Source organism: Haliaeetus albicilla, chromosome 24, assembly GCF_947461875.1.
Source record: "Haliaeetus albicilla chromosome 24, bHalAlb1.1, whole genome shotgun sequence".
Taxonomy (NCBI): Eukaryota; Metazoa; Chordata; class Aves; order Accipitriformes; family Accipitridae; genus Haliaeetus; species Haliaeetus albicilla.
The window spans coordinates 6,206,732-6,224,673 of record NC_091506.1 but is presented as its reverse complement, the minus strand read 5'-3'; the positions used below and the strand labels follow the sequence as shown (position 1 = coordinate 6,224,673).

Sequence of the window (17,942 nt, the reverse complement as noted above, 5' to 3'; positions counted from 1 at the left end):
TGTCTCTACAGGTTGTACTGGTTTAAATACAACAGGGAAAAATTGGCAGAGGTGTGCAGTTCGCTTTTGATTTTAAAGCGGTCTAGTTAAACCAGTGCCAGTACTTAGGGCAAATGTATTTAAACCAGTTAACTCTATAATCAGTTTAACTAGCACTGATCTGTACCGAATTACATTAAATCAGCGTAAGTGAGAGTTTAACCTGGTTTATCTACGTCTGCTTTGGCCTTTGCACCAGTTTAATTAACTGGATATGCAATGCCATACTAGCCAAAAGAGGTTGCCCTCACAAACTTTATTCCGTGGATTTTTATTGAGTTTCAAACAGTTGTTCCCAGCCTGTCTATGGCTGTGTCCAAGTGCCGGTCGGCGATACCTGCTGGGGTCCAGCTGCTGCCGCTGCCTTTCCCTCTCCAGAGAGCCTGCTAAAGCCCAGCAGAGCTCAGCAGGATGAGTTTGCGTGCCTTCCTGCAGTGGTCTTCGAGAAGCCAGACCCAAATTATTTCCCACTGGGAGAATGACTCTGGTCCTCGGGAGGAGCCGATCACACATAGCCTGCTGCCGTAGTCTTCCGACCTCGTTCTTGGCCTTGGATTTGTCTTTCCCAAGTTCTTAGAGTCGTATTAGCTCAGGAGAACCTCGGCTTCTGCTTAAAGAAAAGGCCAACTGCCTACCTCTCAGCTTGAAACGCACCACCGTATCCAAGGGTGGGAACCTGGTTTAGAGCCCGTCAGAGCCTCCTCTCCAGGCCATGGACCGAAGGTGAGGGTCCTCAGGTGTCTCTTCCCCATCCTGCAAATCCCTTCCCCGAACACCTGCCCAGACCAGGGAAGATTGACCGTTTGTCCCTGCAGAGGCAGTTGTGACCCACTGACACCCTCCGTTTGGACCTAGGAACATCTGCCTTGAGCACCAAGCTCAGTCTCTAACGTGGAAATCATGAAGGCTATTCTTGTCATGAAGAACCGGAGGGAAGGACTTAATACTCAGTCTAAGCCTTTTTTTTTTCCCCTAAAGTCAAGTCAGAATGACATTGCTCTTGCAGCTTCTGTTTGCGCCACCGCTGCTGTTGCTAACCAGTGTCATGAGTTAGCGTCTGAAAAGAGGAAGATGTGAAAATCAAAACAAGGATATTGAACAACAGAGGTTGTCCAGTTCCCCCTTGAATTCTTCCATTACCTATCCAAATATGGCAGAGATGAAGAAAGGGAGGACTAGGAATTAGTGGATGATTCATTAGAGTAACACAATTCATTCAGGAGCCCCAGCTGCGGAATTAATCACTTTTAATTCTGCTGATAAAACCACCCTGGGACTGACAGGGTTTCAGACTTTGTTCCAAACTGATGACACAGTCTTAGAAACTATACTTTAAAATATGAATTCTGCTTATTTCTCCTGGGGTATTCATGTAACAAGGGGGCCCATTTTCAGTCTGAGAATGCGAAACTTTTTCTAAGAGCAGATGCAAACCCTGCAGTGAAATTATTAGACCTGGCAACAGCATCTTGTGTGGGGCAGGCTGCGGAGACCGAGGCAGTCCTGCCGAGACCTGGGGTAGCTGGCCTGTTGTTCTCCCTCATAAAATGATTTTTGGATTCCCTCTCAAAACATCTGGTTGCGTCTGGCTGTCTAGCAAAGCCCTACATGTGAACTGACCAAGCTTGGAAGAATTATCTCACTGTATGTGGCTGCTGGTTTTCATGTATGTCAGAGATATGCCATGTGCTGTTCTTGTGACAATCAGGCTAAATGGCAATTCTTTAAAAAACCATACCTGGTTTATGCACAGCAAAGCAGCAGTTAAATTTCCACAGGTTTCATCTCTCTCAGACATTTTCCATCTTAAACGGGAGCAGAGCCGTTACACTTCTGAGCTGCTGTGTGTAGGGAGCTTACGCTGAGAGGAGCTTTTTTCAGTTTATTTTCCTGAGTGGGGAGAAGGAAACCCCTTGATTTGAAAGTAGAAAGGATGAAAACTGCACCTTATGGGAGACAAAGCTCAGAGGGCACTCAGGGTAGGCAGAAACTGTGATTAAATCCTGAGTAAATGTGAGGGTATCACTGGGAGGTGGAGGGAGCCGAGGTCTGAAATAGGGGGAATGCATCTGGGGAGGGAAGGAAAACGGGTGACAGGTTGGGGGTCTGCAAAGAAACGGTGCGGCTGGATAAAAAGAAGCTGGGATAAGAAATGAGGCACAATGACAAAGAGTGTAGGCAGAGAAGGGCTCTCCATTACATCTGACCGGGGAGAGTGAAACAATTTTGATGAGATATTGGGGATGGGAGATTTAACTGGCGATGTATGCAGCTGGTGGAGCAAAGAAACAAGACAGGGATGTTCCTGTAAGACTCTACATAATCTGTATATGGGTACTGGAAGCTCTCACTTAAATGCCACCTTTCTTTCTGTATTCCGTGCTGAAAGCTTTTAAACAGGTCTTCTGCCTTGTAGGGAGACAAAGAGCGATAACAACTTCTTGTCTTTTAGTCTGCAGGGGTAAATTGCATGCTCTTCCTAAATTTCACAGTGTATGATACAGAGTATGAATGCAAAGGTCTGGGAACTTTCTTCAAAATTAAGTCACATGTCTGTTTATTTTTTTGAATAGCAGTGTTGACTGCTTCCTTTCCTCTTCAAATGAATGCACAAATAGTTGGTGTGTGTGAATTCTTCCAAACTGGGAACTCTGCTGAGTTGGGTGTCAATTTTTTGCCTACTTACAGAGATATTGATCTATGTTGCTGCTCTCTGCTGTCAACTAGGGATCCCTGGACTGTTGTTTGAGTAACGTTACCGATGGGAGAACCATTTTAAATGGCACTTGTATGTCAGAAGAAGAAGAATAGAAATGATGAGATTTTTAAGTGAAGGTACCACAAAGGAGGGACTTGCAAAGAGTAATCAGCCGGGGGGGGGGGGAATAGCAGCTCTGCTCAACGTGCTTGCTGCACGTTAAATTGTGCACCCCACAGTATCTTGAAAATCATTGCTGAAATCACAGGAAATGTTGGTTCAGAATGAGGAAGAGCTGTGTCTCCTGATAAACCCTTCTCCTTGGGAGCTGCACAGCCAAAGTGTTTCAGTCTCCTAAACCTCCGTGCTTCTTTCTTAGACTTGATGAGAACTCAGTCTGAAAAGGAGAATTTGTCTAATAAGCTGAACGCATATTTTGACAGCTTTAGCAGTATCAGACCCATCGGTTGAAAAATAACCGAACGATGCTGACCAGAGAGAAGATGTCTACACGGCACTGGGGAGCTAATCAGAGCTGGGGAGCCCAGACACAATCGCTCATGGCTTTTGGAGGGGGTTATGTTAGTTTGGGTAAAGAACAAGACAGAAGTGTCGTATAAGCACTGAGACTGCCTATATTGCTAGATGTTAATTTGTAACTCTAGGAAGGAGTTAACAAGGCATGAAAATTTCATTCCATTTGAAAAAAGGGAGAACAATAAAAAACCAAATGTGAGCAAATGGCACATTATCTTCAAGGGAACAAACTAACATGTAGTTGTCACTATAGATGCAGTTGGTTGCTTGTTTTTTTCTGGCTATGGTTTGCATTAAATCATTCTTGGAAGCAAGGCCAGTTTCAGGCAACAGGAAACCAAGCTGTGCATTCCCAGTGATCCCTAAATCTGATTATGGGACTATAGCCCTGATGAAACCTGACTTTACCTCCTGGAGAGTGTTTGAGACTTGCTTATAGGTCATCGCCATTGGTGGAGTGACAATGCTACAGAAATCCCACCTGGTAAGAGTCTCAGTAGGGTTACGCCCATAATGCAAACACTAGATTAAAGTTCTGCCACTGATTTGATGTTTGACAAATAACCTTTCTGTGCTTTGTTTTACACTTTGCTAAATGGGATAATCATTCTTGCTCCCCTCCCTAAAGCAGTTTGACATCCATGACTGGAAAACACTCAACAGAGCGACACAGAAATCTAGCTGTATAGAATAACTGTACAGAAATCTAAACCCTGTGTCAACACAATAGTCACTTCATCTTTAATATTACCTAATGTGTATTTTGGGTTTAATTTCATTTTCTTTATGTCAGTCTAACTGCAATATTGGCATAATAGGATTTATCTTTAAGCATCATGTTTGTTTTGGGCCATGCTCACGTATTAGTATCCTGCTTAGGCACAGTGGAAATATTGTTCCTTCACCCTGAAAGATAAACTCTGAAAAAATATGAACACTAATGACATCTATCATGAATAGAAGAAAGCTTTGCATGACTCAGCAAAGCAGTGTGAAGGTCCCAATTAGCCCAGGTGCAATGAGAAATTGTCCCCATCCAAACACCAAATACAAACTTTGCATTGCGCAGAGGAGGGATGAAAGACAGAAATAAAAGCTTCATGGTCTGATGAAAACAAAACCAGCTTCCTCTCTCCCTGCGAGCTGTACACGCCAGCCCTGCCGAAGCTGCGGTATCTCAAGTGAAGCAGCGTTCCCTAGGACATATATTTGCATACTAGATCTTCGCTCTTTAGAACGAGTGCTATAATTAAAACAGAGCTGAAAGCTCATAAGCCGTCCATTTCGAACAGCAGAAGAGAGTATCTCATTTTTACACCTGGAAAAATAGAAGGAAAGTCAGTACAAAGAGACGAGTCCTTCTATTTACTCCCTTGCATCAAATCATGTTGCATTTGTTCACTCGTGAAAACAGTTCATCAGAAACACCCCCTAACTCGCAGAAGCTCAGGCTGTAAATGTAGCTTAGCAGTGGGTTTTTTCTAAGTTGTTTTTAATTGTTTGTTTGTTGGTTGCTTTTTTTTTTTGTGCCCAAAGCACTGTTAGCAAGCCTACTCCTCTGTCGAGCTATCCCAGCCATCTGCCAATGTGGGCTCAAAAGAACATTCTTCAGGGCCTTATCCAATTTGTTGTATCTGATTCATTAAAGTAATTACTCTTGCTCTTAAGTCATTGCTTGGAGTTTGGCAGCCGCATAATAATCTGAGACCTAAACTTCTAAGCCTGGCTAAAATTCTTGGGTTTATTTCATGAAATCTCGTGTTGCCTGAAATGAGCGGGGGTCCCGGCTGCCCAGGCACGAGCAGTCCCCGGTGCGGCACCGAGCGGTTTTGGCAGTTGTGACCGAGGAAAAGGACGTGTGGAAAAACCTCTTCGCCGGCTCACCCGGTCTGCTGGAGTTAGTGGTGCTGCACTGATAAAGCAGGAGTGATTTTAGCTGTGAGTGATATGATGGCACCAGAATTATTTGGCATCAGTTGTCAACAGCATCCTCAAATGTCCTGGGCCTTGGAGTTGTGCTGTGACTTCATTTAGTGAGGTCAAAGCTCTGGGGAAATGCCACGACTGAAATATCCTACGGCATTTCTGAGCTGGAAGGTCCCTGTCACCCTAATGTCACAGCAGGTAAGGAGACAGGACGGAGCTGAGGACGGTTTCTCACCCTCTGGATTGCAAAGGGGAACGTCCTGACGGTCAGTGCTGATACACAGCCCCTCGCTGAGCATGGGAACACGGCCCCGCTCCCAAAATCCGCCTCCCTGCAGCGCCGCGGCCTCCCACCGAAACCCCAATCTGGAGAAAACAAGGCCACGCAGGACCATTTAACGAGTCCAGAATGGGACCCTCCACCCCCCAGGGCCTTTGAACCCGAGGAGGGACCAACCCCTCGCAGGGGCTGAGCAGGCACGGGAGGTCCCCGATCCCCGACATCACCCCAATTCCCCCGTGCCCACCCTGGCCGCCGTGCCCTCCTGTTCCTGCCGTCTCCGGGACCTGGCGCGGTCCGACGGAGCGCGGCAGAGACTTAACTCCGCGTTCGAAGATTATCTGCTCTTTGTTTCCTAATCCCGCAGGAGCCAATCTGCAAGACGAGGCGGCATTACAAATTTTCTGCTGCAGATCATCGAAACCCGGCCGGCTCTCAAATGTTTAATTTTATTGCACCTTTCCTCGCAACGCTTATGAGCTTTCGCCCGGTTCTAAAGGCACGTGAAGTTTGGAGGAAGCCTCTCCGAGCTGCAAATTCTCGTGCTGAGAATTTATATAGAATAAGTGCAAACAGTCCTGGGAGGCGAATGCCCGTCGTTTACGCACCCAGCAAAATAAATCTGACAAGACCCTTTGCCAGACGTTTCCGTGGGTTGTGACGAAAACCCCTTTCACGTTTCTCTCCCCCCCCCTTTTTTTTTCTGTTTATTTTTTTTTATTATTTTTTGCAGCCGCCGTGGTGACCCCCCCCCAAGCCGCCGCTCTCCGCTACGGGCCGGAGCGATCCCGCCCTCCGCTAGCAGGAGGGCAGGCGTGACGTCACGCGCGGCCCGGCGGCCGCCAGCTCGCCGTCAGAGCCGCGTGACGTCATCCCTCGGGGAGGCGGGGCGGTGTGTGTGGGGGGGGGGGGCGGCAGGTGGCGGGCACGGCTCGGTTGGGATCGCCGCCCCCGCCTGACAGCGGCGGGCCCGGCCCTGCCCGGAGCGGAGCGGCGGGAGTTGTAGTTGCGCGGCGGGCGGAGGCGGCCGGGCCGGCCCCGGGGCGGACTACAAATCCCAAGGCGGGGCGGGCGGCGGCGCTGTCCGTGTCCGTGGTCTGTCTGTGTGTGGGAGCGGGCGGCTCGGCTCGGCTCGGCGGTAACCTCCCGTCTCTCCCCTCACGCAGTCGGCGGCGGCGGCGACGACGATGCAGGCGGAGTCGGGGATCGTGCCGGACTTCGAGGTGGGCGAGGAGTTCCACGAGGAGCCCAAGACCTACTACGAGCTGAAGAGCCAGCCCCTCAAGAGCAGGTGGGACAAGGCGCCGGCCGCAGGACGCGGTGCCCCCCCCCCCTTAAAATTCCCCCCTCACTCACCGCGGGGCCGGCGCGGCGGGTCCCCACGCTGAGTCAGGCCGTTTCGAAACGCTCAAATACCCCCCCCCACCCCTTCCACTCCCCCCCCAACCCCCCCCCACACCCCCCGCCACCAACCCCCCGCGCTGAGGGGAGGCATCCTGCGCAACGGGGCGGCCATTTAGCGCTTCCTGCCATAATAGCGGCGTTGTTGGGCGGGAGGGCGGGCCGGGCCGGCGTTATGTAAAGGGCATTGTTGGCCGTGCGGGGCCTCGCTGTCACGCCGGGGGAGCCCCCGCCGCCCGTGGGCTCCTCTCGCTTTCTGTGTGTCTGTGTATAAGGCATCGGGGGCACCTCTCCCCCCGCCCCCGGTGAGCTCCGCCGCTGCTCACACCCGTCCCGTTCCCCCCCCCTCTGCCGGGCAGGTGCGGCCGGGTGGGGTCAGCGCCAAGCTGCAGAGTTGTTGCAAGGTTGTTTCGAGGTTTGGTTTTTTTGGTTTTTTTCCGACTTTGGGAGCCGGTTTGTTACTTGCAGTTGCTTGGGGACTGGAAACTTTTGCGTAGGCACGTCACTTTCTTCCTAAAGTATTCCCCCCCGCCCCCGAAATAGATGCTTTATTCTTATCTGGAGTGGCTGCGTTGCATAGATATGGCCCTCGAAGGGAAATCGGGCGGTGCGTGTTTCTCTCGCTCGCGGGGTGTTAGGTACGCGCTTTCCGTCCTGCGGCTGGAAAAAGAAAGCAAACGCTCTCCCGCGCCTTGAGCATCTACCTTGTCAGCAACGGCATGTTTCTCCCTCCTCTGCTTTTTCATTCAAAGTACTCTGGCGGTAACAAGCCCTCCATTTCGTCACAACACTCTCCTTAGCAGTGCTCGGTTGAATATAAGGTCGTTGCCGCAAATGTATCTTGTTTGTAATCAATTCTGTTGTTAGCCTGTCTTTATAGTCATGGGTTTTAGTTTTGAACAATGCTCTTCATACATCTGTGCATGCATTTGAAAAATCAGTGAGAAGGTAAATATTTTTTTAAAAAACTGTGCTAGAATGAGCTTAGCTTGTACTGCCTGTCAGGCAGACTTCAAAGTAAACAAATGAATTTTTGATCATGCTCTGAATGTTTAAGAAACATTGAAGATCTTGTAGCAAAAGGTGTTCAAAAATTTTGTCACTGTTGCGAGGACTGGCAAATCGGGGGCCACCTCCTGCAGCCTGTCTTCAGGGCAGCCCTATCTTGCATTGGACCGTTGGGATTGCCAAGAAGTGGTGTGTGTAGTGGTGGTGATGTGCAGCCGTTCACAGCCTGACAGGCCAGCCAACCTAACCAAAGCTGCCAGAACTCCTCTGCCCTCCAAGGTTGTGCAGGGAAGTTGCCGTTAATCAGGTAATTAGCTGGGAGCCAGTGCTAATGGGCGGAGAGAGGACAGCCCAGAGAAGATGGGTTCACCGGTCATGGTGGGTTCCAGCTGTGATGGAGGCAGCTGGGAGACCCACAGGGCTTCGGGTTCAGTGCCTGCATCAGCAGGGGAGTGCAGCAGCCGTGGGGTAGATCGTGACAACTGCACCGTTGTCAAATAGCCCCGTTTGCACCAGCCGCGGGTTCTAACTGGTGTGCAGGAGTTGTCCCTTTATGGTCGTCCACTTTGTAGTCAGCAGTTTGTCTGTGCCTTCAGAGGGTGTGGGCATAGAGTATAGATAGTAGGTCTGCACTGGAGCTTAGATAGCAGGTCTGCGTTTGACCTTGCACAGATGTTCCAACTGCTTTTCATTCCTGTGACTTGATGCTTTGGGACCCGAATGCATCCCTGCGTTGTTCACTTCTCTCAGGGGAAAGTGAATAAAGATGCTCTGTAATGAAGCACTGGAGTATTTGGCCATCTTTTAAATGTTGTCACTTCAGACTTCCCTAGACTGAATTGCCCCAGTACATTCTTACCCGATGCTCCTGCAGAGCCAGCACTGCCCACCCTTTCGGTTTAAAAGTGGGGCCCTGTGTCAGTCATCCTGACATCCTGGTGGTGCCTCAGGCCAACAGCTGTTCCGATGTTTCCAGGAGGGCTTGTTGGGTAGGAAAAGTGACCAACTTGCCCTAGTCTGCCTCGTGTCCCTCCACACGTACCCATGCGTACAAGAAGAGGGAGCCCTGAGGGTGGAATAACAACCCCTGGTTTTTCTGGCAGGTAGCAAACTGACATGTTTAACCTTGGTGTGGAGCCTGCCCAGCTCACATACAGCTCTCACCTCCAGGTAGAGTCTCAGTTGTCTTCCTGGTCTTGTGGGAGATGAAGAAGCAAAGGAGCTGGGGGCCCCTGCCAGGTCCATATAAACCTGTCCCTGGAGCCAGACTGATAAAACTTGATGATAACAGGAGGCAGAAGTGGCTCACAAACCTGTTTGCTTCATGATGTGCAGATCGTAATCTAAGAGGACTTCTGTGGTCCTTCAGCTTTGCTCAGGCCTGAAACCAGTCTGACTGATGATTATCAAGGGTATCCAACTTCACCCCGCTGCTTTCTCTTGTGGATGTAAATCAGGAGTAATTGCACAGCAGCCAGTGGAAGAGCACCAGGTCAGCGTGGTGTAGCAATGGGACTGCGGCCATGGGAATTGCTTTCTTACTGTCTTCTCTGCAGCCTTGCTCTGGAAGGGTGCCTGGGGAGCAGGCAAACCAGAGGCAATAGCTGATGTTAGGAGATGAGTCTAAGTAGCAATCTACTCTTCCCTGGTGAGAACTGCTGACTTCCTAGCAACATTCAGGGCTTTCCCTGATCTTTTTTAACCATTAAGAGGTGAGACGGATCCTTGGCTTGCTCATAGCAGCCGAAACTGTGAGTACATAGAAAAAGCCATCCAGCTTAGAAATACGTAGGAATGCCAGTGCTCTGAACCAAGAAGAAACTTTTTTTGTTGCCCAGTTTAACTCAGCCCTGCCGATATTGCTGTCCTTCACTCTCCTATTCGCTTCTCAGATTGCTTGTTTTCCAATACATGACATCCAGTTAAAGATTTCTCCTCTTCAGTGTACCCTTGCAGTTACTCCATCCGTATTTCATAATTCAAGTCTGCAATCCAGAGCCGCAAGGGGTCCGATAATAAAAGCTTTTTGCAGTAAATACTGTACTAACTTAGGCCAAGCCACAATTGAATGCTAGAGGCCAAGGAAAAATGTAAGCCCGGCAAAAAGTTTTAATCACAAGGGATGGAGAGAATACATGGGGCTGAAATGCATCAGTTCCAACCATATTTCCTAAACCCCTTGGACTCATGAGAAGTTAGCTTCTTGTGCTAAGTGCTAGCTACATTTAAGGGTTCTCTGGAATTTACTGTGGTTGAATGTCTTTGAAAACTGAGAAGATGTTTCAGTCGCTTTGGTTTCTCCAGTCACTTTTCACTGTGGGAGGAAACTGGATTGTATGACTAGCCACTAAGACAATGAGATTTATTTTTTTTCCTCACATTCATACTTTATTCCTCTCCTGCCATATTCCCAAAGGATAACAATTTATAAGTACATACACTTAAATATGTATGTGTTTGTGTAATGAACAAGTAAATAAGATTTCTTTTCCAGTACAAGCAGTGCACAACGAAATCGATGGAGTTTTATTTTCAGGTGATCAGTTGAAGAAAATAATCGGTTATTACCAAAAGCAAACACAGCTTCTGATGTATCCACATGCAGTCATCAGGGCACTGTAGGCTTAAGTTACATCTATCATACTGCTAATGTAGATTCTTTAGATCATTTGACTTACTAAAGCAATGTTTTGGATATCAAAGTAGAATCTGGAAGTAAAGACTTTACAGTCTGCCTTTGCACAGGGTGGTCTGAACCAACCCAGATGTGCCAAATGCAGCAAAAAAAACCCCCAAAACCTACATCCAGTTGCTTTTCTCTGTTTTTTGGTTCTCTGTAATGTGTGTCCATTTGGATGGTACACGCGACCTAGCAAATGCCAGCAAATTATTGTCAGTTATTGTAACTTACTGCCTTGCTCTTAATAAAACCATGTACCTGCAGGTAAATTGCTGCTATTTGTGCTATTTTCTATTGCCCTTTCCCAGCTTATTTAGTTTCAGACTGGTTAAAAAGCACCAGAATGATGTAGTTACTGAAGTATTTTTAGTGGAAAACATTATTAGGAAATGCTTTTAAGTTGCATGATTGGTTTTTAGGAAGCTTATTCTTGCTTTATGAGCAATAGCATTGACATGTAGAGTTTGTCCTTATTAAAGCAGTGATGTTTTTATAAAATTCTTATAATTCCTGGTGTCCAAATGCCTCTTTTTTTTTTTTTTTTTTTTTTTTTTTTAAAATGTAAACCTTCAATACTTTACTTTTATCAGCTAGTACCTCATTTCTACCCAGTCAGGATCTTCTGTAAAGCACTCCTGTTTTTTTTGTTTTGTTGTTGTTTTGGTTTTGGCTTTTTTTCCCCCCTCTTCTGGTGCTGTGCTAAACATTGAGGTCTTGATTTAGTTAAAACTTCCCTTTTAATAGACAGTGTTTGTTGAGGAAGTATTAATTACACCAGAGGCACACATTTTTGAAATGTGTACTTACTCTGGAGCCAAAGAGGACTTTTCTAAAGTGCCTTAGTCTGCAGATGATCAAATTTAATTTTGTAAATGAACTTTGCAGCGTGATTAAATTTGAACTTGATTACATTAGGCTTCTCAACATTGAGTTTGTGCCTTATTGGAGGTAGTCTTTTCATATTACTGCTATTTATGGATCTTATTCGAGTGTTTTGTATTCTGGTTGGGTTCTGCAATGCAGTTTGTTCAAGCTACTGCTTATATCTGTTCCAGTTGTGCAAGAAGTGGAAAATATCCTTTATTTAGAACAGGTCACATGTGCTTGCATCCAGGAACCGCGTCTCAGTGTGTTTAAAAAAAAAAAAAAAAAAAAAGTATCTTGGAGGAACAGATTTAAAAAGTTCCTGAAATATTTTTCCGTCTGTTACAGAGGAACATTACATATTTTAAACTAAAAGGTAATAATAGCTGACTTTAAAGTGATACGTAGGCTAGCACTGACTGAAGCCAATGGTAGAAGTCTTAACCAACGTCAGTGGGAGTAGAGCTAAGCCAAAAGTACGTCTCTTTGAAATATCTCCGGTAACATTTTTGTGAGTGAGTCAATAATCCCATGTTTATTCTGCACCTCAAATTTGCTTCACTGGGAAGGAAACCCTTGCCACAACTTTTTGTGCTTTCTTATTTTTGAAAACAGTCTTAAAAGGAACGGCTGCAATTGCAGTGTCTGTTGTATAAACATGTGGAGACCATAAGCAGTATTTCTTTATATTTCTTTATACTGGGAGCCGGTGCTGCTCCCTGTCTGTAGCAGAGCATTTTCAGTGGCGAGAGATCCTTGCTGACCTTTTCTCTTCGGCGAAACTCTTGCTCTGTTATTTGCAGTAGGCCTTTGCTATTTAGCAAGGAAACAGAAATAGCCCATGAAATTCAGTTCAGCATTTGCTTTGATAGGAACTATTGAACGACACCTTTTTGCTTCCCTAGGCTGCTTTCCTCGGGAGGATTTTGTTTAGCTGCCAAACTGATCAGAGAGTGCACAGATATTTTGAGGCTGAGCTGACTGCACTGACTGTGCACCTTTTAGTATACACATGTATTTTCTTTTTATTTATCGGACGGCTGGCTGTATTAGTTGTGTAAGTACATATGCACTCTGCATGAAATACATCCATGCCTTTCTGGCGAGGAGGAGGCTTCCCTAGCTGGCTACTATTGATTTACAGAATCCAGGTGATAATTTGAATCAATATATTCTTCTGTCTTTTGAATGGCTGAAAATAAACTGATGCAGCCCTGCTGATGGACAGCTGGGGTGCCCTGGTACTACTCATGTCCCTGCGTGTAGTGGAGGTAATTTCACAGGCCTCTGGACCAAAATTTTTGGGGCTGCTGTGAACCTACCAGTTGTCATTAACAAGTCACTGTGGAGCTTATTCTGTACTGTGTATGTTTTTATTTGGCACTTATGGTGATGTATCAGAGGTCCTTTCCAGCACAGTGGTAGGCAGCGTGACTAATTCCTGCTGTACGGTTTGGTCAGGATCTAGAAGAAAACTGGGGAATGAGAGCAGAAGAGACTTGCAGATGTGTTATTTTATAAACAAATTCAGCCTCTCACTGTGTTCTATGGTTGAAAGTTCAATGGGAAGAAATCTGTACAGCTGCTTAGAAACAAGGGTACAGGAGAAACCTGTTCTGACACTTACTATGCTGTCCTCCTATTTCTGGGTTTGCTTTCTAAAGCAACACACTTTAAGACTTTGAAAATGAGATGGAAGGAGTAATTTTCTGTTTACTTTTCTGCTAAAAATTCAAGTTGTGTGTTGGCTGTTAACTGTCTTCCGAGAATGATCTGCTGTTTCAGTGTTGGGAACAAAATGAGAGTCCAACTTCCATTAAGCTGGTCAGGCTCTTGGCCATTATTGTCTGTCTTGTTCTATTTTTGATTCAAAAAGTTTTTGAAATGCATTGGTTGTAACGTTTTTGTTTGGTAAAATTCACTGTCTTTTAATATCTTTTTTTGCTGGAACAAAGACAACATGATTAAGCAGCATGGCATGGCAGATTTTGCTGGGCAGTTAACTATTGCATCACTGTACTAGAACTGTGATTATTTTATTTATTTATTTTTTAATAATCCCAGCAGCTAAACAGTAACAGGACAACTGTTGGCTTGCATGTAGTTCTATGCTGCATTTCATGCTGGGGAAAAACAGCACAGGAAAAGGAATATTGTTGCATATTCATAATATAACAATGCTACGGCTTTATCTGCAACAGCTGTAGAAAACCTGATGCTGCTTTTGCATATCAAGATTGAAATATTTAGGTTCACTGGAACCAAAGACTGTAATACAGTCTGAAGCAGATCAGCCTGTCCTCCAGCCCATCTCCAAGATAGAAGTTACATGCAGTTTTCAGTGTTAGGTACGCCAAGGGTCTGCTTGCTGCGGATGGGCACTAGCAATTTTGGGGTGCCTTTTGGAAGGGCTCTGTCCCAGTATCTTTGGCCAGAATTTCAGCTTGTGACTTGCATAGGCCCTAGTCATTGATGTCCTTGGGCTTCACCTGAGAAAAAGTGTTTCAAAGAGGACATAGGAATGTCCAAGTGAAAGACAATGGTGTGGGTATCGCTGGTACAAGTACAAAGATTGTGAAAATTAGTAAGGAAGGCTTGCAATATAACTGCTAGCTAATACTTTAACCACTAGTAGTGCCTTTGGATCGAGCTCATTTTTTCTGGTAACATCTCTGCTGCAAGGGCTGCTGTAATGTTTGTGTTAGCAGCTTTCTGCCAAGCATGCAAGCCAGGGTCTGGTGGTTTATAGCCTTTTTTTTTTTTTTTTCTTCGGTGGTAAGTGATTATGTAGAAACCCTCTGTAGGGTCCCCTCCACCCTGACCTGCTGCTCACAGCTGCTGCATGGACTGGACTGGCAGGTTGAAGGGCAAAAACGTGTTGCTGTGATATATAATTACTTCTTCCAGCATGAGCCAACAGAGCTGCTTGCTGTGATGATTGTTACGTATACTGCTATGTAAAACAGAATGCAAGTTTAATGTGGGGTTCAGGCTAGTATTTTAATGTTGTAATTAACAGCCTCTAACAGTAAACAAGTTTGTTGTTTTTTTTTTTAAATCGGTTCCCATGAAGATTATTCCTTTACAGTGTAGGCAGACATACATTTGCAGATGTGGAGTTTATGAATTCTGTATTACTTGGAGAAATGAGCATCAAGAACAAGCAAATACCTTTTTTCCAGACCGCTTTTCTCTTGCTCTAGAATACCACAGGCTTACTCTAGAACACCACAGGTACGGTGTCAGGCGGCTGGAGATCAATCCTGCAGTTGGTATTACATAGGGACTTTTTGGCTAAGGGAAACAGTCGCATTTGAGATGATGCGGCAGTTGCTGTCTCTTGGAAGAACTGGATTCATCCTTCTTACATGCTCCCCCCAAAATGGTGATCTAGTTTCACAGGTACGTTTCACCTCTGTTTGTGCTGCTCTTTTGACACAAAATGGGCATGAACCCACCTGAACCTGCTGCTCAGGCTGGTGTGGTTGGGTGGAGCGTGCTGGGGGGGTCTGGTCTTCTCACACCACCTCGTGAGACTGCTTGTGAAGAGACCACTGAAGTTGCAGGGAGTAGGAAGGTATCTGTTCAAACCTACAAGGGCAAGCTTTGTTTGTGTGCAAGTATTATGTGCCTGGTTTGTCCTACTGTTACATTAAAGAATTTTTGTGATGAATTCTGAGAGAAGGGGACTTTACATGATGAAAATTAGTGTTTTGAGTACCTGGAAAGATGTTGATCATCTCGGAGATATTTAGGTGCTGGAAGCTTGCCAAGTTTAATGGATTTAAAGCGTCATGCCAGTAACAGATACTGTATTGTCAAAGCTTGCCTGTAACCCTAGGATGCTGAGGCATCGTTTCTTGTCTTTCCAGTGTGTGACAACACGAACTGCTATATGAATGGTAGAAACCTAGTAGGGCAGGGGCCTTGGGATCTGGAGACTGGAGAAAAGTAACAAGAAGTGGGAACAACTGGAATGTCCCAAATGAAGGATGCTTCAGAGAATGGAGACGGGAACGATGAATGATCGTTACTAATCTTACTGCCAGCCATCCTGTTGTAACATGTAAACGCATATAGAAAATAGGAATTACTGTGATCATTTCTGGAGGAGAAGCAGCTGGCTAGAAAACTTCGGATGGAGCTAAATCAGCTGGAAACTGTTTCAGGGTGAGAAGATGGGAGCAGACTTTGAAAGCTGTCAGATGGCAAGAGTTGGGGAATATGGGCAAGGGGGGGAGGGGTTTGTGGTCCTGGAGCTTCAGATTGGGAAGTTGGAAGAGTACTGTAGAGATGGAAAAGGATCATTGAGATATCTAAGTGGGAGAGCCTGGCTGAGCATGTTTTGTGCACATTTACTACTTCCTTTCAGGATTATTTGGGTTTTATCTAAATAAAGGAGAGAGTTAGTGTAAAACATGACTTGCTTTGGAGAAGCTTTTTCTGGATGTGTCCTTGCATGGTAATACACAGCTGTAAAGCCAAACTAGGAATAGGGAGGTACAAACCCTTTTTATAATGTTTGTGGACTTCAGCCCGAATAAATAACAGTTGCAACCTGAGAGAATGAAATCAGAATGATACTGAGACGTGTACACATGCAGGAGGGAATGATCTTACAGAAAAAGAAAGGGAAAAAACTCTTAGGGGCTGTTCATTGGAAGCTGGAAGGAGTTAAGGGGGGTGTGGGGCTCTTGCGGTGGGTCCTCTGGGATGCCATTAACTACTGCGTGTGGGTTTCTGCTCAGTCTAGCAAGCTTTACTTTATTTGTATGACATATTTACAATTCTGCCCAAGCTCAGCCAAGCTAAAGGCACATCCCAGATGTCAGTCTGCCTAGTGAAGACATAGGCATGGTTCAGAAGAGTTGCTGGGATCATTTATTTATTTATTGCTGTTGTAACACGAAGGTTGCTATCTGATAAATAATTATTCCACCCTTGGAGAAGGCACATTGTAAATCTGTTAAGCTGCTCCTTTGTTTGTTGGGCTTGTGCATAACGAGTTTGGAATTTAAGATTAGTAGTATGCTGTGCAACTGCTCATTTCGTGACCTCATCCTCCTGCTCGGCTCGCCTGTCCGTCCACCTGTCACATCCTGTTGGGCACCTAGGGCTATATTCATAAGGGGAACTTCGGCTTGGTGTTGCATCATCTCATTTTTATGTGTTCTGCTGCCTAGTGGAATTAAAAAAAACCCGTGAGGTAGGTGTCTAGGTTCCTTACAGAACGCATGGGGGAAAGGTGGCTTCGAAGAAGGCTTGTGAAAGCCAGCATGTGGAGTGGGGGATTGCCTGAGTCAGCCAGCGAAGGATGTAAGAGGCTGGTGTCGGCGTTGAATGCTGTCTCTTGAAGATTTGGTTGTCTGGTCTAGGTGAGCTGTTGCTAAACCTTTCTCGGAGTGACGTGCCAAAGACGGGTCTGCTTTTACGGAGATGAGGAAGAGCAGGTAGTGCGACATCCCCTTATCCCAGCTGTATCCACTTGAGACACAGAAGTTTTGAGTTCCGGTCCTGTCTGTGACTCAAAACATGGGATTGAACATGTCCACCACCCTTTGGAGTGCCCAAACCAATAAACCATGGGCTTTTTCAGGTGTCACTTCTGCAGAAGCTAGTCCGTTTTGCCTTGTATAGTATTCATTGAACTAGTTGAGACAGGAGTGGCTTGGTGTAACACAAGGGAGCGAGCATTTGCCTTCTCACCCTGCTCCAGAAAATAGTTATTTGTACAAAGTGGAACAGCTCTACCACGAGGCAAGGAAGATGTGCTCAGGAATTAGATCGTTTTCAGGTCCATCTGTTACTAGAAAATGGTTGTCCAAATCTCTGTAGTGGAGGTCACAGCATGAAACATGGGGACCTGCTTGAAATACGAGTGTTATTTGGGGCACAGATAGTTGGATTAAGGGAAAATGTCTTTAGGGTTATGGGAACCAGAGACTCCTGAACTGTTGAAGGAAGGTCAAAGAAGTCGAAGGGTGTTGTGGACTCTCTGATGGTGCTGGTGGCCGAAGGGCCCTCTGAGTGGTATATGTTGGTGAGGAAGCTGTCAGGCAAAGGTGGATATTAAGAGTGAAGACAAGTATACGTTATTTCTTAAGAGTGCTTACTTTTTTAGGAATGTGAAATCATTTGTGGTACAGCAAGAGAAGATTGAATCTGTGTAGAAGTGAGTTACAAAGGAGTAAAGTGAGTAAGGCAGGAGATGAAATACAATTATGTCTCTATCACAAACTTGTTTTTTATTTAGCTTGTTGCACAATTTACAGTTTCAATCTAATTGCAAAACTATTCTGCAAGTGACAATTTGGTTCCCAGATAATACAGCTTTTGGTATTTACTGTACAAAGCTGTGCTGTAGGAGCTGTTAGCCCTGAAGATACTGTGGGCCAGCAAGGACTTTCTGTTTTTTCAAGTGTGTCAAGTAATGTAGAAAAGCATCAGATGGATCTGCCTGTTATAAGGATCTCGAAGGTGCTGGAGCTGCCCCTGCAAAGAAGACAGGG

General features: G+C 45.9%; 1 protein-coding gene across 4 annotated transcripts in view; it reads left to right on the top strand.

Moving 5' to 3' along the window:
• Nucleotides 1-6,436: 6,436 nt before the first annotated feature.
• The window catches only part of MITF (melanocyte inducing transcription factor), a 113,654-nt gene continuing 102,148 nt past the window's right edge, over nucleotides 6,437-17,942 (top strand). For 3 of the 4 annotated variants that reach the window (XM_069811858.1, XM_069811857.1, XM_069811856.1), the window contains exon 1: nucleotides 6,437-6,771. In XM_069811858.1, coding sequence (XP_069667959.1) covers nucleotides 6,668-6,771 — 104 coding nt within the window. In that variant the 5' untranslated portion in view covers nucleotides 6,437-6,667. The remainder of the gene's footprint in view (nucleotides 6,772-17,942) is intronic. The other variant, XM_069811855.1, reaches the window with a different exon arrangement.